Source organism: Schistocerca piceifrons, chromosome X (genome assembly GCF_021461385.2).
Source record: "Schistocerca piceifrons isolate TAMUIC-IGC-003096 chromosome X, iqSchPice1.1, whole genome shotgun sequence".
Taxonomy (NCBI): domain Eukaryota; kingdom Metazoa; phylum Arthropoda; class Insecta; order Orthoptera; family Acrididae; genus Schistocerca; species Schistocerca piceifrons.
In genome coordinates, this window is record NC_060149.1 from 116,952,344 (window position 1) to 116,979,936 (window position 27,593).

A 27,593-nucleotide genomic window follows, 5' to 3' on the forward strand; every position below is an offset into this window, starting at 1 on the left:
AGAGTTGAGGAAGTCCCATCCAAATGCAGTTTTGATTTCTGCCAAGTATTAACTGAGTGAAAGCTGCTTATTCTTGGGAATAAGCTAATATTGTTAATAAGAAATGATAGTAAGGAATATATATATTGGGAGGCCAGCGTCAAAATACCCAGACTCGTGAACAGGGGTCGACAAGAGATTTGTGAACTTACACCACTTACTGCCCAAACCACACCTTTCTGAGCCAATAATATCCTTTTAGAATGAGAAGAGTTACCCCAAAATATAATATCATGTGACATAAGTAAATGAAAATAAGCAAAGTAGACTAATTTTCATGTCAAATGATCACTCACTTCAGATACCGTTCAAATAGTAAAAACAGCAGCATTAAGTCTTTGAACAAGATCCTGAACATGGGCTTTACACAACAGCTTACCACCTATCTGAACACCTAGAAATTTCAACTGCTCAGTTTAACTAATCATATGCCTATTCTGTGAAATTAAAATCTCAGGTTTTGTTGAATTGTGTGTTAGACACTGTAAAAACTGAGTCTTACTGTGATTTAGTGTTAGTTTATTTTCTACAAGCCATGGACTTAGGTCATGAACTGCACTATTTGAAACCGAGCCAATGTTGCACACAACATCCTTTACTACCAAGCTAGCGTCATCAGCAAACAGAAATATTTTAGAGTTACCCATAATATTAGAGGGTATATCATTTATATAAATAAGGAACAGGAGTGGCCCCAACACTGATCCCTGGGGCAACCCCCACCTGACTGTACCCCACTCAGACCCCACATCACAGCCATTCTCAACATTGTGAATAATGACCTTTTACTGTCTGTTGCTAAAGTAAGGGGTGAACCAATTGTGAGCTACTCCCCATATTCTGTAATGGTCCAACTTCTGGACTAATATTTTGTGATCAACACAATCAAATGCCTTAGTTAAATAAAAAAATATGTCTAGCATTCAAAACCTTTTATTTAACCCATCCAGTACCTCACAGAGAAAAGAGAATATAGCATTTTCAGTTGTTAAATGACTTCTAAAGCCGAACTGTACATTTGAGAGCAAACGATGTGATATTAAATGATCAAATATCCTTACATTCACAGCCTTTTCAGTAAATTTAGCAAACACTGGTGGCATAGAAATAGGTCTAAAATTATCTACATTATCCCTTTCTCCCTTTTTATAAAGTGGCTTTACTATTGAGTACCTTAATCGCGCAGGAAACTACCATTCCCAAAAGGAAAAATTACAAATAGGGCTAAATACAGGGCTAACATTTGCAGCACAGTACTTTAATAGTCTGATAGGCACTCCAACATAACCATGAGAGTCCTTAGTCTTTATTGATTTAATTATTGACTCAATCTCCCTCTTGTCTGTATCACAGAGAATTATTTCAGACATCAATCTTGTAAAGGCATTTGCCAAGAAAGATTCCCTATAGAAACTAAATTTTTGTTTAATTCACCAACAATGATTGTTAAATACTGTACATATATCTTATTTATCAGTAAAAGAAATATTTTTACTGCAAACTGACTTTATATCGTCAACCTTGTGCTGTTGACCTGACACTTCCTGCACAACTGACCATATGGTTTTAATTTTATCCTGTGAATTAGCTATTCTATTTGCTTACCACATACTCTTTGCCTTCATAATAACATTTTTAAGCACCTTACAATACTGTTTGTAATGGGCTACTGTAGCTTGATTGTGACTGCTTCCAACATTTTGATATAAATCCCACTTTGTTCTACATGATATCCTTATGCCACTAGCCAGCTACCCCTCACTGCCTGTTACTGCTAGTACCACGTTTAGAATGTTGCAATGGAAAGGAAATCTCAAAGAGCATGAGAAATGTGTTAAGGAAAGCATTATATTTATCATCTATATTATCGGCACTATAAAAAAAACATCCTTCCACTCTTGTTCCCTGATGTTTAAAAAAACTCTCTATTTCTATTGGATTAACTTTCCTACATATTTTGTAATTAAATGTGACATTTGGTTGAGTACTAAAGCCTTTTAGTGTTAAAATTTGTGCATCATGGTCTGAAAGGCCATTAACCCTTTTACTAACAGAATGCCCATCTAGTAATGAAGAATGAATAAAAATATTGTCTATAGCTGTGCTACTGTTCCCTTGCACCCTAGTTGGAAAAAAACACTGTCTGCATCAGATCATATGAATTTATGAGATCTGCCAACATCCTTTTTCTTGGACCATCATATATTAAATTTATATTGAAGTCACCACATATAATGAATTTCTGGTACTTCCTACAAAGTGAATCAAGACCCCTCTCTAGCTTGAACAGAAATGCTCTGAAGTTAGAGATAGGGGACCTATAAACAACAACAATTAGAAGTTCAGTTTCACTAAATTCAACTGCCCCTGCACAACATTCAAATATCTGTTCAGTGCAGTGCCTTGATATGTCTGTGGACTCAAATGGAATACTGGTTTTTACGTACATAGCCACTCCCTCACCCCACATGGAACTCCTTGAAAAACAGCCAGCTAATCTGATAAACCTCTGAATTGTCAAATTATTTAAGTGGTGCTCTGATATACCAATAATTTCAGAGTCAAAATCTATAGGCAGTTCACCAACTTTATCTCTAATATCTCTTATATTTTGATGAAATATGCTAATTCCTTCTCTACTTGGAAACATTACATCCTCTGAAGGTGAGCCCTTAGTTAGAGGGACTTCCTTTAAGCAGGTATACCTATCAGGTATATTCCTTTATGCAGGTATACCTATCAGGTAAAAAGACAAGGGCTAGTAGAAACCCTTGGGTAACAGAAGAAATATTGAATTTAATTGATGAAAGGCGAAAATATAAAAATGCAGTAAATGAAGCAGGCAAAAAGGAATACAAATGTCTCAAAAATGATATCGACAGGAAGTGTAAAATGGCTAAGCAGGCATGGCTAGAGAACAAATGTAAGTACTTAGAGGCTTATCTCACTAGGGGTGAGATAGATACTGCCTACAGGAAAATTAAAGAGACCTTTGGAGAAAGGAGAACCACTTGCATGAATATCAAGAGCTTTGAAGGAAACCCAGTTCTAAGCAAAGAAGGGAAAGCAGAAAGGTGGAAGGACTATATAGAGGGTCTATACAAGGGCGATGTACTTGAGGACAATATTATGGAATTGGAAGAGGATGTAGATGAAGATGAAATGGGAGATATGATACTGCGTGAAGAGTTTGACAGACCACTGAAAGACCTGCGTCGGAACAAGGCCCCCGGAGTAGACAACATTCCATTAGAACTACTGACACCCTTGGGAGAGCCAGTCCTGACAAAACTCTACCATCTGGTGAGCAAGATGTATGAGACAGGCGAAATTCCCTCAGACTTCAAGAAGAATATAATAATTCAAATCTCAAAGAAAGCAGGTGTTGACAGATGTGAAAAATACCGAACTATCAGTTTAATAAGTCACAGCTGCAAAATACTAACGTGAATTCTTTACAGACGAATGGAAAAACTGATAGAAGCCGACCTCGGGGAAAATCAGTTTGGATTCCGTAGAAATGTTGGAGCACGTGAGGCAATACTGACCCTACGACTTATCTTAGAAGAAAGATTACGGAAAGTCAAACCTACATTTCTAGCATTTGTTGACTTAGAGAAAGCTTTTGACAATGTTGATTGGAATACTGTCTTTCAAATTCTGAAGGTGGCAGGGGTAAAATATAGGGAGCGAAAGGCTATTTACAATTTGTACAGAAAGCAGATGACAGTCATACGAGTCGAGGGGTAAGAAAGGGAAGCAGTGGTTTGGAAGCGAGTAAGACAGGGTTGTAGCCTATCCCTGATGTTATTCAATCTGTATATTGAGCAAGCAATAAAGGAAACAAAAGAAAAGTTTGGATTGGGTGTTAAAATCCATGGAGAAGAAATAAAAACTTTGAGGTTCGCCAATGACCTTGTAATTCTGTCAGAGGCAGCAAAGGACTCAGAACAGCAGTTGAACGGAATGTACAGTGTCTTGAAAAGAGGGTATAAGATGAACATCAATGAAAGCAAAACGAGGATAATGGAATGTTGTCGAATTAAGTCGGGTGATGCTGAGGGAATTAGATTAGGAAATGAGACACTTAAAGTAGTAAAGGAGTTTTGCTATTTGGGGAGCAAAATAACTGATGATGGTTGAAGTAGAGAGGATATAAAATGTAGACTGGCAATGGCAAGGAAAGCGTTTCTGAAGAAGAAAAATTTTTTAACATCGAGTATAGATTTAAATGTCAGGAAGTCATTTCTGAAAGTATTTGTATGGAGTGTAGCCATGTATGGAAGTGAAACATGGACGATAAATAGTTTAGACAAGAAGAGAATAGAAGCTTTCGAAATTTGGTGCTACAGAAGAATGCTGAAGATCAGATGGGTAGATCACACAACTAATGAGGGGGTATTGAGTAGAATTGGGGAGAAGAGGAGCTTGTGGCACAACTTGACTAGAAGAAGGGATCGGTTGGTAGCACCATCATTATCAGCAGAAGCAGCAGCAGTAACAGAACCAACAACGACTGGAGCAGCAACACAGCAATGCTTAAGGAGAAGCCAAAGGAAAAATACATCTGTGTCACTCAGTGATAATTTTTTATGGTTTCAAGCCAAGAAGAAAATAAAAATGTGAAAAACCAGCCTGCTAACTCACAGATAAGTCACAACAACATCCTATTTTTAAACATTCAGGGTCTTGAAAATAAAGTTGAAATTCTGGATGAGTCATTGCCACAGAATAAGTGTTCTTTCTTATGTATATCAGAACATTGGCTTAAACCAGAACAAATACAATACTATGTACCAGAAGGTTATAAATATGGAAACAGTTTTTGCAGATCTCAGTACCGTAATGGTGGTACTGTTATCTATGTTTCAAATGAAATAGAGTGTAGAGAACTAAATCTTAGTTGGGCATGTGTAGAGAAACACTTTGAAATTACCGGGATCATATGTGATATAATGAAACTTACCATAGTATGTATCTACCATTCCCCTGACTCAGATGATAAAACTTTTTTAGATAATTTAGACAGTGTACTCTGCTACATAACAAAATGGAACAGTATGTAACTGTAATTGGGGGAGACTTTAATTCAAGCTTTGATGTAACATGTAACAAACCCAGTGTAAATAAGTTACTGAATATGCTGAGGCAGCACAACTTCCATCATGTAAATTCAGAACCAACAAGACTACAAGCGTGCTTGGATAATGCTTTTGTCAACTGTGCTCATGATATGTACTCCACCAAGGTAAAGGAGTTTGTTTTCTCAGACCACTCCATGTTAACAGTAAAGTTAAGACATTTTATAAAAGGAGATGAGAGCAAGGCTGGACAAAAGTTAACAAAATCTAATACCTTAATATTAACAAAACACAATCTCATAAAACTAACACACCAGTTGAGCATAACAAACTGGGACAAATTATTTCAAAACTGTGATTCCAGTGCCCAAACAGTTTATGAAACATTCCACAATTACTTAACAGGTATTTTAAAAGCCCATCTTGCTCAAAAGAAATACCATAAAAAAAGAAAAGGTAAATTTTGGTACACCAAAGAACTGGAGAATCTAAAAAATAAGCTACTGCTGTTGAAGCGCCTTGCCAAAGTAAACAATTCTAATGAAATTAAGGATCTCGAAAAAATCACTAAGAAACTGTATAAGAAAGAGTTGCAATTAGCGAAACTAAGATACAACACAAATTTCATAAAAAATAGTAAAAACCAATGCAAAACAGCCTGGTCAGTAATTAATACTGTTAAAGGTGAAGTCAGAAACTTCGACAAGACAGTCCCAATACCAGGAGATACATTCAATAAATATTTTGTAAGCTGTGCTGATGATATCTTTGAAGGCCTAATATATAAGCAGATGTATGAGTACCTAGAACTAAATGGTATGTTAAGCGCATCACAGTTTGGTTACAGAAAAGGAAGGTCAGCTATACATGCCATAGAGCTCTTAGTCAGAGACATTCTAGCGGCATTTGAGGACCATGCGCACGCACAGGTAACCTTATGTGATCTGAGCAAAGCTTTTGACTGTGTTGACCACTCACTTCTGCTCTCTAAACTTGAGTACTATGGAATATGTGATAAAAGTTTAAAACTCATCAAATCATACCTCAATAAAAGGAACCAGGTGGTGAGTTCAGGAAGTCATCTGTCAAACATACTCGAGGTTCAACATGGAGTGCCACAGGGATCTAAATTGGGACCACTTCTTTTCCTTGTACACATAAATGACTTACCAGGAAATATAGATGTAAAGACATATATGTATGCAGATGACACAACTTTTCTATCTGTAAACCATGCACTTGATAACCTTGTAAGTGATATGAAATTGGCAAAAGAAAATGCAACATCATGGTTTAATGCCAATGGTCTGCTATTAAATGAGGAAAAGACCCAGAATATGTGGTTCAGTCTATCAAAGACTACAAAAATAGAAAAACAAAAGGCCAAGTTTTTAGGTATTGTACTTGACAACAGTCTAACATGGAACTCTCATGTTGATCACATAGTGGTTAGGTTGTCAAGAGTTATATATTTGTTGAAGAGACTGATGTGTTGTGTGACATTTGAGTACGTAAGGACAGCGTACTTTGCCTTTTTTCAATCTGTTTTAAGGTATGGGTTAATAATCTGGGGAAACAGCAGAAAAATAAATGAAATTATGGTGATCCATAAGAAAGCAATCAGAGTAATGGCTAAGGTAGATAATAGAACACATTGTAAACCATTGTTTACTAAATATAGAATTTTAACAGTAATTAATTTATAAATTCTTGACAGTGTTAACTACATACTTGCTGAACTACCAAATTTAAGTGTAACAAATGAAAGACATGGCTACTATACAAGAACGTGTACTTCTCTGCTGTTGCCACAAAATAGATTAGCTAAAACTAACAATAGTCATAAGTATATAGCAATTAAAATATATAACAAATTGTCTAAAAATGGGTCAATCAAGCCTGACAAATTATTTAAAGACAATGTTCATAACTTCTTGTTAACCAATCCATTCTATTCATTAGAAGAATTTTTAGAAATGCCTAATATAAACTTAAATGTGTAAAAATTTTTTTTTTGTAAAATTAATAGGTTAAGTGAACTGACGAAGTCTATTGCATGTAACAATGCTGAATGACTAATAAAGAAACTGAATCTGAATCTGAGACATCGAGGGATCACCAATTTAGTGTTGGAGGGCAGTGTGGAGGGTAACAATCATAGAGGGAGACCACGAGATGAATACACTAAGCAGATTCAGAAGGATGTAGGCTGCAGTAGGTACTGGGAGATGAAGAAGCTTGCACAGGATAGAGTAGCATGGAGAGCTGCATCAAATCAGTCCCAGGACTGAAGACCACAACAACAACAACAACAACAACAACAACAACAACCTATCAGCTGAGTTCAATCTAAAAACGGTGCAGCTCTAACACCAACTACTACAGGAATTTTTCCATGAGTGATCCCATCACCACCACCTACTACACTTTGCCAGCCTCCCTTTGCATACCTATTGAGGTGCAGTCCATGCCTTGTGAAACCCGAATTACTGATAGACCCAACTGGCACCACCGCGATGTGATCCATGCCCTCTGTCATCAGTGCCCTCCCCAGTCTCATGTTAACGTGCCTAAAAGCCACATTAATGTGAGGCTGATCTTGTCGCTGAAACAGCTGCATGAAATGCACATTAGCGCCACCAGTCTAAGTAGCTGTCTTTACCAGGTCACCACTTACATCATATTCCCCATCCCTGTCAAGACTGTTCCCTGCTTCACCCACTATAACTACCTGATCCTCCTTCATAAAATTCCTACATAACTCCCCTATGCTGTCAGTCACTTGAGCCAATCCTGCACTAGGCTTCACAATGCTGGTGACCATGTGGTTAGCACACCACTCTCCTGGCCGTATGTCAGTTTACAGAACTGGAGCCACTACTTCTGAATCAAGTAGCTCCTCAGTTGGTCTTGCAAGAGCTGAGTGCACCCCGCTTGCCAACAGTGCTTGGCAGACTGGATGGTCATCCATCCAAGTGCTAGCCCAGCCTGACAGTGCTTAACTTCGGTGATCTGATGGGAACCAGTTGTAACACTGTGGCAAGGCCGTTGGCATTATTTATTATCAAGGTGATTAAAATTTTGGTGCTAAAAAATCTATACAACCAGCTGGAGCAATGGCTAACTGGTTTGTGTCTACAGAGTACTCATCTATCTCTCTCAGTAACTACTGGTCAAAAATGGACATTTTACATCAACCCTAAATTACATATGTCAAGCAATGGAAAATCTGGGATGGAATAATGACAATATGAATTAGGATAGATTGTCACTTATTACATAGAGGAAATGAAATAATCATATGGTACTACCGGCCGGGAGGTCCCATCCAGGGAAGTTCAGCCACTGAGTGCGAGTCTTATTTCAGTCGACGCCACACTGGGTGACTCGCATCCCGGTGATGAGGACGAAATGTTGATGAGGACAACACAACACCCAGTCCATGAGCAGAAAAATTTCCAACCTGTCCAGGAATCGAACCCAGACCCACTGCATGGGAGGCAAGCATATAGCCACTCAGCTAAGCAGGTGGACTACATAGAGGAGACATTGAATAGCAGATGATGACATTTAAAAATATAGCAAGCTATCAGACACAGTCCTTCTTCAAATTTAGAAGGATGTGCCCAGCTCACACATACATGGCTACTGTTGTCTCTGGGTGCAGAGGCCCAGTTCACACCATGTTTTCAAATACCTTATAATTAGTTAGTTTCATGTTCCGGGAATCATTTCAATAATAAATTGTAATGCTATGGAACATCTCATTTTACATTCATCATGAGTTAATTTGTAAATATGGCTCCATGCTGAACAATTTTTTTTTAAATATACAGATGTTAGTTACGAATTCCTAGCCACTACCTTTAACTCATTAAAATATCAGAAAATCTTCTAAAGAATGGAAGGAGTTGTGAATTACAAACTTTTTTAGTTTCTTTTTATGTATCTGTTAGACATTTTATACAAAAATTTTAAATGCAGCATTGTGCTCCCCTTTTTGTGATAAAGACAATCTTAAGTGCAGAGCAATGTTTGTTATTTTTCCTTCTGGTACTGTAATTATGGACATCATTGTTCCTTTTGCACTGCAGTGTATTATTAGGAAAAACTTCATGAAGGGATAAATATACTGTGAATCAGTTGTCAGATTGCCCAACTCCTGGAACAGATTTCTGCATGATGATAGTGAGTGAGCACCACACATTAGTCTTACAACACATTTTTGAGAAATGAAGACTTATTTTTTTGAAGATGAGCTACCCAAGAATATTATTGCCTATCACATTATTGAATTAAAATATGCAAAATACATCAACTTACTGATTTGTCTCTACCCAAGATTTGCAATGATTCTGACTGCAAAACTGGCTGAACTACTAAGTTGTTTTAGGAGTTCCAAATGTGCTTTTCCAGTTTATATTCTCATTAACATGGACACCTAATAATATTGAAGTTTCCACTCTATCTATTATTGTCTCGCCATATATTACACTTATTATTGTTGTAATAACCTCCAATGTGCAGAACTGCATTTGTTGTGTCTTTTTAAAATTGAAGGTGAGACCATTCCCAAAAAAGCAGTCAATGACACTTTTAAGAACACTTTTTATCATTTCTCCTGTTTCTGTGTGTATGCTTTGACTGATTACAATACTATTATCATCTGCAAAAACAACTCATTCTGTTTGTTGTATATTACACACAAGATAATTTACATATATGAGGACCAATAGTGGACCTATGATTTAGCCTTGAGGAAACCCATAGTGATTTCTCCCCAGTCAGAATAATGTCCTTGGACTACATTGGCTGAGTTACTAAGACATTATCAATTGGTTGGCTATAAAATCAGTCCAATAAAACTTCAATGGATCTAGGAAAATTCTGTGATTCCCACAGTCAAATGCCTTAGATGGGCAGCAGAAAATGCTGACCTGCACTATTTTATTATTTAACACTTTCCAAATTTGGTGAATAACATGTAAATGGCACTCTCAGTAGAGCAACTCCTCTGAAATCCAAACTGTGATTTGCTGAGGATATTACTGTTGCTCAGGTGAGGTACTTTAGAATACTTCACCTCCACAATAATGTTGGAAAACGATATCAGCAGTGAAACAGGTTGGTAGTTATTGGTATATCTCCTATCAGTTTTCTTAATGTGGTATTTGATAGTGGTCTATTTCAGTCTCTCTGGAAAAATGCCTTGTGTTAGTGATTCATTACATATTCCACTTATTACATGGAAACAAATCTTTAGTGCTCTATTCAAAGCACCATCAAAACCAAATGAGCTTTTATTTTTGAAAGAATATACTAGTACAATTTTCTTAATTTCAGGAGGAGATGTTGGTGATACATTCATATCACTGAATTTTATGAGAGTTGCTCATTCAACATACTGTTGTGATTTTTCTCTTGATCTGTTTGTCCATATACTTTTTACTATATTTGTTCTGTTATTGGTTGTCCTGCATCTCATTTCACTACATTCCATACACTCTTAAGTCTGTTATCAAAATTTCTCATTTCTGACATTAGGTACATGTTCCTTCACTTTCTTTAACAACTTTTCTTAGTAATTTTGAGTGGTTTTTATACTGTGTAACTACTGTAAGATTTCTGCTTGTTCTGTCCAACAGATACATTTCCCTTTCCTTTTCACAAGATACTTTAATCCCTCTAGTGATCTTGATTTCTTACATGGCTGTTTAATGTCCTTTCTGATTATCTTATGCCAAAAGCTATTTTCAAATAATGATATCAATTTAATATGGAAGAGATTAAATTTTATGTCAGCATTTGGTTCATAATAAATTTCCCCCCAGGTCATCTCTTGTACAGTATTCTTAAAAACATTTGTCCTGGAGTCATTAATTATTCTAACTGATTTCCACTGAGAACTGTCCATACTGTAGGACACTATCTTATTTATCATATCTAACTGTGCATTAAGGTCAGAGAGAGCATTAGTCACTGGGTAAACTGCTATTTTCTTGCTTTAAGCTTAGGTAAAGGAAACGGTATCAGTTAGGTCCCTACTGGCTTTATCCACCCATGTTGAAAAGTTAATTATTGATATTATATTGTAGGATCCAAGGTTTCCATATCACCTTTCTTATCAGAATTATTTTCTAAATCTCCATTGAAGTCGACACAGACTGGTCATGGTTCAGTAGGCCCTCAATAAAACACACATTTGTGTGTGTCATTGCTACTCATTGCTACTCCTATTTCATCCAGGTCACCCTCAATGCTGTTCCCCACTCCACCTGCTACAACAACCTGATACTCTTTGTCAAATTCTTTACACAAATTCCTTGTGTCCTCTATCATCTGGGTAAAGCTATTACTTGGTTCCACAGTGCATGTGACCTGCTAGCTTGTTCCCAAACATAAATAATTTTTGAAAAACAACAGTTTAAAAAAGACTAATGAGACACTTAAAAATAAAATTTACTATGATCCATGAAATTGCCAATGGCCTTGCTGCAGTGCTAACACCAGTTCCTGTCAGATCACTGAAGTTAAGCACTGTCAGGCTGGGCTAGCACTTGGATGGGTGACCATCCGATCTGCCAAGTGCTGTTGGCAAGTGGGGTTTACTCAGCTCTTGTGAGGCAAACTGAGGAACTACTTCTTTGAGAAGTAGCAGCCCCAGTCACAAAAACTGACATACAGCCGGGAGAGTGGTGTGCTGACCACGTGCCCCTCCATATCTGCATCCAGTGATGCCTGTGGGCTGAGGATGACACGGTGGCTGGTTGGTGCCATTGGGCCTTCATGGTCTGTTCGGATGGAGTTTAGTGTAGTTTAGTTTAGTTATGTTTCATAAAATCATTGTCCAAAAAACAAGGCAAAATACAGCAAATCAACATAGTATAAACAGCTTCTACTAAGAAATGAACAAAATTGGCAAATAAGAAAAGAATTCTCCATCCAACATGAAAATCAATCTAAAGTTTCAACTCTGTTTAAGAAACGCTATTTTGACTACAAAACTAAGAAAACCAGAGAGTTTACAGTCCTTCTAAACCACAAGATATAACTGATTTAAATCCAAGATCTTTTTAAACTGAGAGGTGATAATTAACGATCAGTTAACGGAAAATAAAATAATATGAAGATGAAGTAATCCGCAAGTAATGAAACTCAGTAATAAATAAAACAGGAGTCACCAAATTAAGTCATGAAGAATGTAAAAAGGAATGGAATGTACATGTAGGACGTGAATCAGAGGAATTAGATGGAAATTTAATGGCACTAGGTGGGAAATAAATTTGTGACTAAAGCTGAAGATATTTCCCAAAATAAGCTAGAAAGTGATACTGTTTTATCCATGTGAGAAGTGGATGAAGCCCTGCTTCCTGCTTCTAATGTTGAATGTTAGGAAACCGAAGGGGAGAGAGAGAGAGAGAGAGAGAGAGAGAGAGAGAGAGAGAGAGAGAGAGAGAGGGAGAGAGAGAGAGAGAGAGAGAGAACTGCCAGAATCACAGGATCAATCAGAAGAGATGCAATCCAATTCTTAAATTATTGTGGAGCAGTCTGTTATTTTAAGTGCCAGCAATGACAGGTAGTGAACTTTCAGAAATAAACTCTCTTCCAATGCCAGAATTAGAAGATGAAAATCCATGTCATGAGATGGAAAAGATGATAGTGATTATGACATAAATTGTGAGGATCTTTCCTAACCTAATCCAACTACAATAACAGTAATGATTTATCTGGACAAGAAACAAGTAAAGTATCTCTCTTGCCTCTAATATTAAATATTTGCAAACTGAAGAAGGGTGAAATTTTCCAGGATAAGAAGAAGATACTGAAAATTTTGATGAGACAACATTTACTCAGTTGTTTAACATGGGAGGCATCTGTGAGAATATTTTATGATTCAAAAAATGCAGGAAAAGAGTCATAGAAAATCCATGGAACAGGGTCAAAAATTTTCTGTGAGTGGAGAGGTAGAAGATGCAAAGTAAACCTAGTGAGACTGTACAGTTCCAGTCACACAACGTTACTGAGAGCAGTTGACAGAACACAGGCACCAGTGCAGCTTACTCAAATTTTAGCATGGCTATGATGTAGCTAACACACAGAGTGGTGATAAACCTGAGGTAGACCAAATTCCCTGTGGTGCACCACTTATCAAAAAAATCACAAGAGCAAGTGCAAATTTCTTGGCCAGTATATTGAACATGGTGGTGCAAGTACTGCAATTGTAGTATTACTTGGGAGTAAAATGCCAGGACCAGTGACACTTTTTTTTACCACTCACAATGGTTACATGTCCATTGACATGCTCTCATGACAATAGACACATGACCACTAGGTAATGGCCTTGGTGGCTGAAACCACTCATGGTAATCAAAATTTAAAATAAAAGTGCAACTAGTGCAGGCATTTTATTTCCAAGATTCAAATCCTTCATGATGGTATTTCTGACCTGCACTACACCAGACTTTGGGTTCCCTGAATCCTCCTCAGTGGTCTCAACTAGCGAGTTATATGTCCAATAGATTTGCAGTGATTATATTACTGATAATAGTATCCTATCAAATACTCAAAGCATGGAAACATGTTATATTTAAAATTTTCAGTAAGAATGCATGTAGATCACAAATACTGTGTGTTGTAGTGGCTTAGGATTACCTTTGTGTTTGTGCTGAAAAGCTGCTTCATAGACGATATTCAGAAATGAATATTGTAGTCCTTTGTTGTGTTGATATGCTCATGTGCGACCATAAGTGTTAACGCAACAACTATCACTTTTGATTGAATATGTAGTTTTGATTGTACTTTTGTTACAGATAGACACAGTATCCTATTTTAATTATTATGTACTGCTTTCATGTGCTTTTTTCTGATGTAATATATGGGAAGGTATCAAAATTTGATGCTTTAGTTACTCCTGCATTCTTCTGTATAGCATCAGAGATAGTGATTTATTTTAATTTGTTGCAGTTTTAAATTCATTTTACTTAGGTTGTTTGCCTCCATATAAATTTAAAGATGCACTACATATTTGTTTATTTTAGTTTAGTGTTGTTTTGTTTTGCAAAGTACAATTGTAAACACTAACTGCTAATTGCTAATTCTGCTGGATTAGAGGTGATTTCACCTTACAGTGATACGGCAGTGTCATCATTCCAGTATCTAAACCAGGCAAAAAAATCAAGTTTCAGCTGATAGATATAAACAAATCAACCTTACAAATATCCTACACAAATTGCTGGAGATGATGCCAACCTGTAAATAGTACTGGGTCCCTGAGGTCTCTTGGAAGTTAAGTGTAGTGCATGAAAATTACTTTCAGGTTATTCCAAAAAATGGAGTGTGATAGTGTTGTGACCAAGTCAAGTGAACCACATGAAAACAAAATGTCTTTGTAAATGAGAAGGAACAAGGAATATTATGCCACTATTTAAGAAAACAAATGTGTTACTGTTATCTCAATTATGCATGAAGTGATAACAGCTTTCAGAATAAAAATAAAGTTTCACTTCTTTTGTGTGATTTAAGAAAGGCAATTTGACTGTATTTCTCATGACATCTTATTTGTTAAACATATATTCTATGGTGTACAAGACTCAGCATTAGCAGTAACTGTATCATACATAAACAATAGTAAACAGTTTGTCTCTGATAGAAACAGCCACTCACAGCTGCAAGATGTTGAAACGGGTTTCACAAGCAGTCGATGATTTACCCCACTGTGTCCCCAACTCTGTTATTAGCCAATGACACAACTCTGCTAGCTCAGCATGACAACGCATTAGTTCTGCAAAATACAATTCAAGATGGCATGGAATCAGCACTAAACTGGTTCTCATCAAATGCACTGCTTTGTAACCCTGAGGGGAAAAAAAAAAAAAAAAAAAAAAAAAAAAAAACATATTATACTAGGATTGTCAAAAGAGGTAGAACTGAAAGAAGTAAAAATTCTAGGAAAATTCATACAGACTCAGAAATGTCAAAGAAACTGTATTCAAATACAGAGATATTGAAACAGGCATAATAAGGTGCTATGATCAGCAATGCCTACATAAGACAACAAATGTCTGACGAAGTTGTTAGATTGGTTACTGCTGATACAATGACAGATTATGAAGATTTAAGTGAGTTTGAATGTGGTGTTATAGTTGGTGCATGAGTGACGGACACAGCATCTCCGAGGTAGTGATGTAGTGGGAACTTTCCCATACAACGATTTCATGAGTGTATCATGAATATCAGCAATCCGGTAAAACATCAAATCTCAGACATTGCTGTGAGTGGAAAAAGATCCTGCACGAATGGGACCAACAATGACTGAAGAGAATCATTCAACATGACAGAAGTGCAGCCCTTCCACAAATTGCTGCAGATTTCAGTGCTCTGCCAGCAACAAGTGTCAGCGTGCATACCATTCAATGAAATGCCATCAATATGGGCTTTCAGAGCTGAAGGCCCTCGCGTATACCCTTGACAACTGCACAACACAAAGCTTTATGCCTCAGCAGGGCCTGTCAACACTGACATTGGACTGCTGATGTCTGGAAACATATTGCATGGTCGGATGTGTCTCATTTCAAATTGTATCAATCAGATTGACATATAAGAGTATGGAGGCGACCTGATGAATCCATGGACCCTGCATGTCAGCAGGGTACTGTTCAAGCTGGTGGAGACTCTGTAACAGTAAAGGCAAAATGTACGTAAGCATCCTGTCTGATTGCCTGCATCCATTCATGTCCACTCATGTCCAACAGGCTTGAACAATTCCAGCAGGACAATGCAACACCACACACGTCCAGAATTGCTACAGAGTAGCTCCAGGAATACTCTACTGAGTTTAAACACTACCGCTAGCCATCACATTCCCCAGTCATGAACATTATCGAGCATATCTGGGATGCCCTGCAACATGCTGTTCAGAAGAGATCTCCACCCCCTCATACTCTTACAGATTTATGGACAGCCCTGCAGCACTACTTCAGACATTAGTTGAGTCCATGCCACATGGTGATATTTAATAAATTTCCATTTCCTGCTCAGTCAGCTCACATAACTAGCTTCAGATGCAAGCTATTACATTGGTTACTTATTAATCCTTTTTTAAGGTATAATTGAACTTGTGAATATAAAATCAAATGACATTAATTTTTAAAGTTTTCATTATGTGATTTCATCGATTGTATTTATTTATTATTTTATTGTTTATCCTATCATTTGTTGGTTCTACTTGAAATATGTACTGCTCATTTAGTTTTAAGGTACTATTGAAGGGAAATGTAAGCTGCTATCAATGTAAAATGCCTATTCCACCTCAGGTGGTCAATGGTAAATAAATAATCTGTGGCTTCTGGGAAGGGCAGTGTAAAACTGATCATCTGGTGCAGTTGGAAACATCAATCTAGTATGCTTTTACCAAGTACCAACAAATTACAGCTGCCCATTTTTACTCGCATAAAGCATACAATACTGCTTGGTACTGCCATACACCAACCTCACTCCACTGTTTTATTGAATTGTAACCCCAACTTTCTGTCACCATAATTGTTTTAGTTTAGAGCCAGTGATTCACTAAATTCTTCACAGTCCCAGGGAATGGCCTCCCTCAGAGCTTATAGCCACTAGCAGACTGTGGATTCCATGGGTGTGATAGTCACTCCTGCTCTTTATGTTGATGAGTTACACATTTGGTACAGCTCTGTCTGTGGCCTTAGCCAAGCATCAACTTCAAGGTGCCACACAATTAATGTCTTCTTTGACATTCTACAATGTCTTTTAGGAGTACCACATTAAAACATGGATCATGAATTTTTGTTACCATACCATGGTCCGTCTAGAGCCAGATCTCTACTTGATGAATCAACATCTTGACATCATTACAGTCCTATTCTTCATAGAAATCTCCACCTTTTGCCTCTATGTACCCATGAGGTGACACTAACTACATTTTCTTCCTAGTACACTAATCAGACCTATTCCAAGGACTTAAAATCTGTCACCCCTAGTGTTTTCTGATGTACCTCCCTCTCAGTCTTCTAGGAATACCAAGGCACTGAAATCATTTATACAGATGGTTCTAAAATAGCATAAAAATGGGATATGCTCTCACACTTTATGAAGGTCAGGAACAATACTATTTACAAGGCGACTGTAGTGTCTTCACAGAGAAACTGGTAGCTATTGCTAGAGCCCTTTATTTCATCAAAATGAAAACTCACAATCAATCTTTGGTATGCAGTGACACAATGAGCAATCTGAGGCTACTGAGCAATTCTGTCCTCACCTCCTCAAACTGTCCACCATCCGTGACTCTCTTTATGATGGCAGCCATACTCCTTGGTGGTATTCCTCTGGATCCCAAGTCATATATGATTCCTGGGGAATGAGGTAACTGGTTGCTTAACCAGGAAATCAACCATATGGCCACCATTGGTAATGTGGATATCAGTCACTGATTTGCGAGCACAGATAAGACTTGAAATCCACCACAGCCAGAGCAAGGAGTGTTGGGATACTACTCCCTCCATCAAACTGCATGCCATCATGTAGATCAATACAGTGTGGCATTCCTCTTTCCATTTGTCCTGTAAAGACTCTTCTGTCTTATCTTGGCTTTGTATTGGTCATCCCCATCTGAATTATGGTTTTCTCCTGTTCGACTATCCAACCTCCTTCTCCCAAACATGACTGCAATGCTTCACTGATGGTGGCTCACATCATTGTAGAGTGCCCATCTCTACATCACACCAATGAACATAGGGGCTTAGGGACTACTTATATTCAATTTGTTTTGTGCATGTCTTGTTTGGGCTGAGGTTCAAAGTGGAATACCATTTATCATTTAGCTTGTGCTAGAATGTTATCTGTCCTTCATCATCTACTTTTTTAAAGAAACAGTTAAGGTACCAACTGAAGAAAGTAAAGGTATTTGTCCAAGAATGAAAAGGTAGAGTGGATTGTAGCTATTACTGTGATAACCAAAGAGAATTAGTTTCAAATAGGTGCTTAAATTCACTCTAAGAGAATTTATCATTACACTGTTTCCCAGTGTAAGTCTGCTGACAGCCACAAATATACTTTAAAAGCTACTTTATTTCATGATCACTGTCAGCAGTAAACTTCTCTGGAGGTGGTTGAAGCACACAATCTTCATTACTGCTATTTTCAGGTAATTTTGCATTGCAGACTGTGTAATGTTCTGTAACAGCGCATTCAGCTCCCTCTTCATGCTCTTCAGATGATTTTCATCTTGCTATGGAAATTGAAAAAAACATTTCATTTCAAGCATTTATAATCAAACTTCAGAATTCCCATACATATAATAAGAAATAAATTTCCTACTTACAAGCAATGCATCAAGTACTGGAATCTGTGAAAGCATGCAGGATATTATGTCATCCTCTGGAGCATATTTGGTACTGCTTTCATCACCACTGAAATCAGAAAGAAGTAATTGTTACAAACTGGCTGAATATCATGAAGAATGTCAGCACCATTTGAGAAAGAGTTACAAGTATGCAAAATAAGTTTTTCTAGCTCCATTGCATCCGCTACATAGCTCAGAAACGTAGATAGAAAATCAGAAACTTCCTCATTGCATTATGATGGCTTACTAGCCAACAGATGGCTTTGGTATGCATCCAGATATTTAAAAAAAAAGGACAGTAGTATCAGCAGTGTGATACGTATATTGTTATTTAGCATTACATTTTAAGAAGTTAACACCTGAAACTCAATAAACATTAAATTACTTACATAGATATAACATTGTGAGTTTATGTTATAATTTTGTGTGTTTAACCTGCTTTAAGGGACTTTTTGAAGGCTTTCGCAGGCCCAATGAGTGCTATGTTTGTTTCCACATTGTAGTTCAAAATCGCCTCCAATAGATGGAGCTGAAATCTAAAAGTAAATATTTTTCACTCATAGTGAATTTTTCGCTCATCCTGTAAAATCTTGCAGACCAACATAAGCTATGATTTTTTGGATACAGTCACATATAATATGCGTCATCTTTAAATATTTTCGACATATAAATTGTCACACAGAAAAGTATATAAACATGCCATCCATTTTTAGTTATGTATATAAATTTTTACATTTCATCATAGGTGATCCTCACACAGTACTCTGTGTTTCAGATTAATGACATAGAATCTACTGACTTTGTTCATTTGTATTGATGTTCAAAATGTCACACTCTTAACACCACCAAGAAAACCATATCTTGTGTGTTTAAAGAAGTATCATGAATCTTGGCCAAAGATTCAAAAAAATTCAAATCTGGACGGATTCTGGGGAATGGAGGGGCGAGGATAGAGTAAAAATTAAATTAGCTGTGAATTACATTGCTTAGACTATACTTGTGTCATGCGGTAGCGAACTCACAATCGCACATATCTGTAATAGGATAAACTTAACTTGTGCTTATTACTTGAAGTAAATTTCCATACTAGTGCTCAACTGTCTTGCCTAAATGTGAGCAATAGTTTCATGTTTAATTTAGTGATTGTTTTGTTTTTTAGCTCCACAAGGCTGTTTGCAGTATTACACAGAGCTATCTGGAAGCATCCAAAGTTTTAATTATTACCATGGGCAGGGACACTACCAAAGCAATCTGGATTATTCTATTTGTATTCTTCGCTCTCCAAATACGTGCCGTGTTGAGTACAGACAAGCAGAGGATTCAATATTTTGGATAAATTCTGCAGACAGTAAGTTCCTTCCTCCTTTTGAAAACCCTGTGTGTACTTTTTCCACTTATCCACTCTCTCTTCTGCATTTAACAGTAGAATTCCCCTTGCAGTCTCAGTCTTGCAATCCTTGCTTTTAATTTCACCAGCACCTATTTTAAATTTTCTATGAGTGTAGAATGGACTGAATGGCATTCTGGATCTATCCTGAACACTCCACTGTTCCCTTGCTGGAAACCACACGTGTACAATATTGTTTCAGGCTATGGATCTGAACACCATGAATAGATTAGATTAGATTAATACTTGTTCCATAGATCATGAATACGACACTTCGTAATGATGTGGAACGTGTCAGGTTAATAAAAGATGATGATGAATGAAACCATTTTGTGTTCCATTGCCTGATATGAGCATAAACAAAAAAGTCATGGGCTGGTACAAAGATGTCACTGATATTAATGAAGTTTATTTTTGTTGGTAACAGTGCATAATAATGTAAGTCAAGTATCAAATAGATTTGTGTATTTATTTTTCTTATTCGGCTTATTAAAGTAATATCAAGTGCAATGGATAAACTGCCACCACAAAGGAAAATGTCAGGAAAGTGTACAATAAAGAACTGAAAATCAGTACATAAAAGTGTATGAAATAATTGACATCAAAGCCATGTCACAAGAAATTCTTAATACACTTTTAACTGAAAAGAACTATGAGAAAGTTTTGTGCAAATGGGGGCTGCATTTGTAGAATTCTGATCAAAAGCAAAGGCAAACACTAGTTTCTCAGCAATGTTTGGATTATTTTAAATAGAATCAAACTAGTTTTGTGTGCAGGTCTCTTAGAGAGGTTTAGACAGAGATCCACTACTTCACACTATTGCATGAAATATTGATCAAAGCAGTAGGTGGAAGTCAGCAGCCCTGGAAAAAAGGGATGAAGTTTTATTTCATTTGGCAGCAAGAGAAACATTATGGACAGTGTTTTCTAAGATTCTTCTTTGCTAATTACACAACAAAGGGCTAAATGATAATCGGTGAATACTACATAAGTCTCCTGGGCCAACTAATTGATAAATAAATAAATATGTGAGCAGAGGCATACATTGAAACAATAAAACAATAATAATCTTGTATTAGAACAATGCATCTTCCTATAAATTTTCACAGATTGCTAGAAAATTCATCTTATTTCCCAAATATAGGACTGTTTCCCATCTATATATATTAGCAACTAGAAAATGTTTTGAGAGCAATGAAAAGGCAGCCATAAATGGATATTTTGCAGACCTAACAGAATTATACTTCAGGGATTGAATCTACTTACTGGAAAAAATGGAAAAAAGTGTACTAACCAAAACGTTAGTGCATTTTTCATATGGAAAACACTGTGTTTGGCTGAAAGGCTCAAAAATTCACCTTGCTCTCACAAATGGGGGTCATGACCACTTTCCCAGTTATCACTATACTCACTATACATACATTCATTAATTTCACAGGCTTTATACAGCTGATTTTTCAAAAATTTTATTATCTTGTGGGTACACACGTTCTCATCGTATGTTTGCATTTTCATCTGTTTCGAATATTTAGTTTTTTTTTTTTTTTTTTTTTTTTTTTTTTTTTTTTTTTTTTTTTTTTTACAGTCAAAAAGATTATATGTGTTTTCGAATGCTCAGCAAATTTTTATGTGAGAAAAAGGGGATCAAAGAATTTGGATTAGATTTTACTTGAAATATAGAATAAAGCACAGCACCACATTCAAAATGTTGCCTATGGTTTTTGGCAAATCTATTGTGAGTAAGACAAGAGTTTATGAGTAGTACAAATGCTTCAAAGAGGGCTGAGAAGACATTGAAGATGACAATCATCCTGGATGCCCTAGCACGTCAATTACTCACAAGAGTGTCAAAGCACTAAAGAAAATGGTTTTGAAAAATCACTGAATCACCATCAGAGAGATTGCTGATGATGTTAGTACAGGGTGATCAAAAAGTCAATATAAATTTGAAAACTTAATAAACCACAGAATAATGTAGATAGAGAGGTGAAAATTGACACACATGCTTGGAATGACATGGGGTTTTATTAGTCTTGTCGGAACAAAAGTAAGGGAGGTGGTACAGCAGTCTATGTCAAAAAATATTTAAGATACAAAAGCCTCACAAAGTACAATAATATGCAAATAGAAACAGACTTTGAATTCTCCTTAATTATCTTAACAGACTATAACCTATTGATACTGAATGTATATAGAGCCCCTGATGGGAACATCCAAACCTTCAAACACTCCCTCGAAGCACTACTCACAAAAATTCACTCACTAAACAAAAATCTATTAATAAGTGGAGACTTTAATATTGACTTCCTCACACCTGGAAAAAACAAAGACAAATTGTTGAATATTACAAATTCATTCAACCTATCCCCAACTGTAAACACACCAACCAGGATCACAAAAAATTCAAAACCAGCTCTAGATCAGATTTTCATAAACACAGACAAACTGCACCACTTAATCGAAGTCATCAGCACAGGTTACAGTGACCATGAAGCCCAAATACTAACAGCGATTTTAAATTACATAGGACAATATCCCACAATAACTAAAATGCAAAGGCAATTTAATGATGATAATATAAGGCTTTTTAACCATCTGTTAAGGGCTGAAAACTGGGCAGAGGTCTATAAAGAAAATGATGTAAACTACATATTTAATTCCTTCCATGAAACATTTCTCCAACACTTCAATACTGCATTTCCACTGAAATCCAGGAAAATCAGAAACAAACACACAAACTCATGGGTAACAAAAGGGATAAGGATTTCCAGCCAAAAAAAGCGTGACTTAAAAAATCACATGAAACACCATGATGTCGATGATCAGTTTAGGTCATATTGTAAGACCTATTTTGCAATCTATAGGAAAGTTATCCAACAAGCAAAAAAATTATACAATGATGAATTTATAAAGGAATCTAACAATAAAATGAAAGGCTTGTTGACGGTTGTAAAAAATGAAACAAGCAGTAAGCAGCATGTTATAAACAAAACATTAAAACTAAACCTAAATGATGAAGTCACATCAGATCCCCAAAAAATAGTAAATGGTTTTAATGACTATTTTAGCAAAATAGCAGAAAACCTGATAAAGAACAACTGCCACAGACCAAATGCTCAACACCAAACACTAATAGAAACCGCACCGGTACAGGCATCAATGTTTCTTCACAAAGTCTCCAATCCTGAAGTACTTACAGTTATAAAAGGACTAAAGAATAAGTACTCATGTGGTAGTGACAATATTCCTGATTTAATCGTTAAGAAATGTGGAGAATCCATTGTAGAACCCCTAACTCACATAATAAATGCATCCTTTACAAACGGAGTTTTCCCTGACCTACTAAAGACTTCTAAAATTACCCCACTTCACAAAAAGGGCTCTAAAAATGATGTAGCCAATTACTGGCCCATAGCACAGCTCAGCTCATTCTCAAAAATATTTGAAAAATTATTTTACACCAGATTGGAAGACTTTACTAATAAACTATCCTTATTGACAAAACACCAGCATGGTTTTAGAAAGCAAAAGACAACTACCACAGCTATTTATGAATATCTCAACGAAACCTTAAAAGCACTGGATAATAAGGAAATCACTACTGGTATCTTTTTAGATTTATCCAAAGCGTTTGATGTAATTGACCATACCATAATCCTTAAGAAGTTAGCAAATAAAGGTATAAGAGGAATTGCAAACAAATGGTTAGAATCTTACCTGTCAAACAGATTTCAAAAAGTTGAAATTCATTTTGAAAAAAAGAATACAACCACCCATCAATCTACTGTCCACTCCTCTGACACAATGCCTATTAGATATGGTGTGCCACAAGGCTCAATCCTGGGACCCATACTGTTTCTGCTATACATTGATGATATAAGCACAAAGCTTGCTACAGGACATACCACACTATTTGCCGATGACACAAGTATTCTAATAATGGGTACTGATACAGAGGACCACAACCAAAAAATTAAACCGCTTATGTCGTCACTCAGCAAATGGTTCAACGAGAACAAACTGATTATAAACATACAGAAAACAACCTACATCAACTTCAGACTCTCACCCCAAAAACAAGAAATGCCTGATGTGATTCTAAATAAATAAGAGCTTATGTGTGTGGACTCTGTCAAGTTTCTTGGCATATGGCTTGCAGAAAATCTTAAGTGGGAGACACACACAAATTATATCTCAAAAAAGCTCTTAACTGTGTGTTACATTTTAAGGATACTCAAAAAATCAGTCACAAAATCTGTTCTCATACATGTATATTATGCTTACTTCCATTCTACATTACAGTATGGAATCATATTTTGGGGGAACTCACCTGGAGGTAGATATATTTTCAAAATGCAAAAAATGGCAATACGCATAATATGTAATCTAAGACATAACAAATCATGCAGACAACATTTCAAAACAAATGGCATTATGACACTGCCCTCTGCTTACATTTATAATATCGTCTCATTTGTCAAGTCATACCTGTTAAACAATGACTGCACACTAAAATTCAATGGAGATATTCATAACTATGCAACAAGGCAGCAATCTGACCTACATATGATTCAGTCCAGAACTACCTGCTACCAAAAAAGTGTTTTAAATGTTGGGATAAAAATGTATAATAATTTACCCAATGAAATCAAAGCAATAAAGAACCCAAGAGCCTTCACACATAAGTTAAAAAAATATCTCTTGGACCATTGCTTTTATGCAGTTGATCATTTTTTTTGAAAGGGGTTAAAAATGTAAAAAATATGATAAATGTTCAATTAGGTCTGAAAATTATATACTGTGCATGTCTATTAAATACACTGGACTACTTTACTATTACATTTGTATTGGCTGTTTGTATTTTACCATACAACATTTGCATTTACTGTTTTGTTAAAGATAGCTAACTTCCTCATTGCAAAATAATGTAAAATCAATTTATTAAATATTACCTGCAAATATGTTCCCTTGACCTATCCAATATCGTATGTAAAACTTCACATCTCTTTGATTTGTATTAACTGTTTTGTTGATGATAGATAATTTCCTCGCTACAAAATAATGTAAACATCAATTTGTAAAAATTACTGTAAATAGCTCTCTTGACCTATCCAATATCATATGTACAGCTGTACAATACTATGATTGCCTGGATCAATAAAAATACAATACAATACAATACAACTAAAAAGAAACAAAGTTCACAAAATGTCTGACAGATGGCACTGGACAGCAGAACATCAGTGACTGTGCATGACAATTGTGTATAAAAGGAGCTGTAATGAGAGAGAGAATCAGATGCGCCAGCAGTCGCAGCATGTTGATGTTACCTGAAAAGGCGCTTTTAGTGAAGCTGTATTATCAGAATGGGGAATGTGCTAGTTCAGTGTTACGATCCTATCGCCATAGGAAGGGGATTCGAATGGGTAAAGGTCCGTAGACAAATGCAGCTGTGGCGAGAATGATTTCGAAGTTCGAAGCCACGGGTTGTGTATACGATAGACTCCGTAGTGGCCGACTGAGCACAAGGTGTAATGCTGCTGAGACAGTTCAGGAAGAAATGGAGACTGTAGCGGGTTCGTCTATGCATGGGGAAGTCAGCGTTCGTGCAGTAGCACATCGCACCGGCATTCCATACTCTAATGTTTGGTTGGCACTGAGGCGTAACCTCCATGCTATCCATACAAAATCGATCGGCATCATGAACTGTTACCTGGCGATTTAGTGAAGCTGATGGCATTTGCGGTGTGGGGGCTTCAAAAGATGGCAGAAGATGACAATTGGTTGAGTAACGTGTTGTGGACCGATGAAGTTCATTTCACGCTCAGAGGGTCTGTCAACGCTCACAACTGCAGAATTTGGGCAACCAAAAATCGTAGAACAGTCGTGGAAACTCCATTGCACAACGAGAAAGTCATGGTATGGGTTGGATTTACCACATCTACCGTTATCGGGCCTTTTTTCTTCGAGGAAATGAGTGATTTTGATTTTGTAACATACCGTGATGGGTGAGAGGTACGCCGATATGTTACAGAATCGCATCATCCCAAGCTTCGCTGATGGTGCTCCACCCCATATTGCTAGACGCATGAAAGATCTCTCACGCGCGTCGTTTGGTGATGATTGTGTGCTCAGCCGCCACTTTCGTCATGCTTGGCCTCTCAGGTCCCCAGATCTCAGTCCGTGCAATTATTGGCTTTGGGGTTACCTGAAGTCGCAAGTGTTTCGTGATCAACTGACATCTCTAAGAATGCTGAAAGACAACATCCGACGCCAGTGCCTCACCATAACTCCAGACATGCTTTACAGTGTTGTTCACAACATTATTCCTCAACTACAGCTATTGTTGAGGAATGATGGTGGACGTATTGAGCATTTCCTGTAAAGAACATCATCTTTGCTTTGTCTTACTTTGTTATGCTAATTATTGCTATTCTGATCAGATGAAGCACCATCTGTCGGACATTTTTTTAAATTTTGTATTTTTTTGGTTCTAATAAAACCCCATGTCATTCCAAGCATGTGTGTCAATTTGTACCTCTCTATCTACATTATTCCGTGATTTATTCAGTTTTCAAATTTATACTGACTTTTTGATCACCTGGTATATCCTTTGACTCATGCTAATCAGTTTTTTTGGGTGGTTTGGGCATGAAGTTAGTAGCATCAAAGTTTGTTCAAAAATTGTTGAGCTTCAACCAAAAATGATGTTGTATAGACATCGCTCAGGAATTGCTTAATGAAGTGGACAATGATCCAGAACTCATAAAGAAGATTATAACAAGTGACAAAGCATGGGTATATGTCTATGATGTTGAAATTATGGTCCAGTCATCCCAAGAAACCGAAAATAAATTTGACAAGTTTGATTACATGTGGAGGCTCTTCTCACTGCTTTCTTTGATTACAGTGGGATAGTGCATCATGAGTTCCTTCCTCATGGTCATACAGTCAGTAAAGAAGACTGCCTGGAAGCTATGCATCATTTGCATGAAGCAGTCTGAAGAAAATGACCAGAATTTTGGGAAAAAGACTTGTGAAAATCGTATCCCAATAATGCTCCCTCTCACAGCTCGATGTTTGTTCATGATTTTTTGACAAAAAACAGAAGTGTTATGTTGCCTTGGTCACCATATTCATTGGACATGGCCACCTCCAACTTCTTTCGATTCCTGAGGTTGAAGAGAACTATGGAAAGATGTAATTTTTTCATCATTGACGAGATAAAAACATAATCACTGAACAACTTGAACACCATAACAAAAACTGAATTCCTGAAGTGCTTCCAAGATTGGAAAAACCACAGTCATATGTGTATTATATCTGAGGGGATTCATTTGAATGGCAACAAAGCTGATGTTGATGAATAAATAAAGATTCTTTAAGAAAAACAAAATTCCCATTACTTTTTGAGCACGCCTTATAAGGTCACCACTGAGAACAGAACAAAATCTGATTCACCCCAAACACAATCTTACACTATCTATCCTCCCATTGTGTCTCCTACAATTGGAGGTAGGTGCACAGGAATGAGATAGGAGTGGAAGTCTTTTGATGAAGTCAGCTTCAGCAAATATTTCTTGGTGGACCTAACAAAGACTGTGAGTGCAACATTGGTCCCACTTTTGGTTGCAATTCTATTTGGGGTCAGTAGTGGTTGCTCATCTGATACAGTAGTCCATCTTTGAAACAGTATGCCACTACCAACACATTCAACATGTTGGGC

General features: G+C 36.8%; 1 protein-coding gene and 1 pseudogene across 1 annotated transcript in view; both read left to right on the forward strand.

Annotated features, from left to right (window-relative positions):
• The window catches only part of LOC124722964, a 355,252-nt gene that overhangs the window by 288,136 nt on the left and 39,523 nt on the right, over window positions 1-27,593 (forward strand). Inside the window, exon 6 of the mRNA XM_047248133.1 lies at window positions 19,640-19,828. Within this exon, the coding sequence (XP_047104089.1) occupies window positions 19,640-19,828 (189 nt within the window). The remainder of the gene's footprint in view (window positions 1-19,639; window positions 19,829-27,593) is intronic.
• LOC124723527 lies at window positions 11,600-11,717 on the forward strand (annotated as a pseudogene).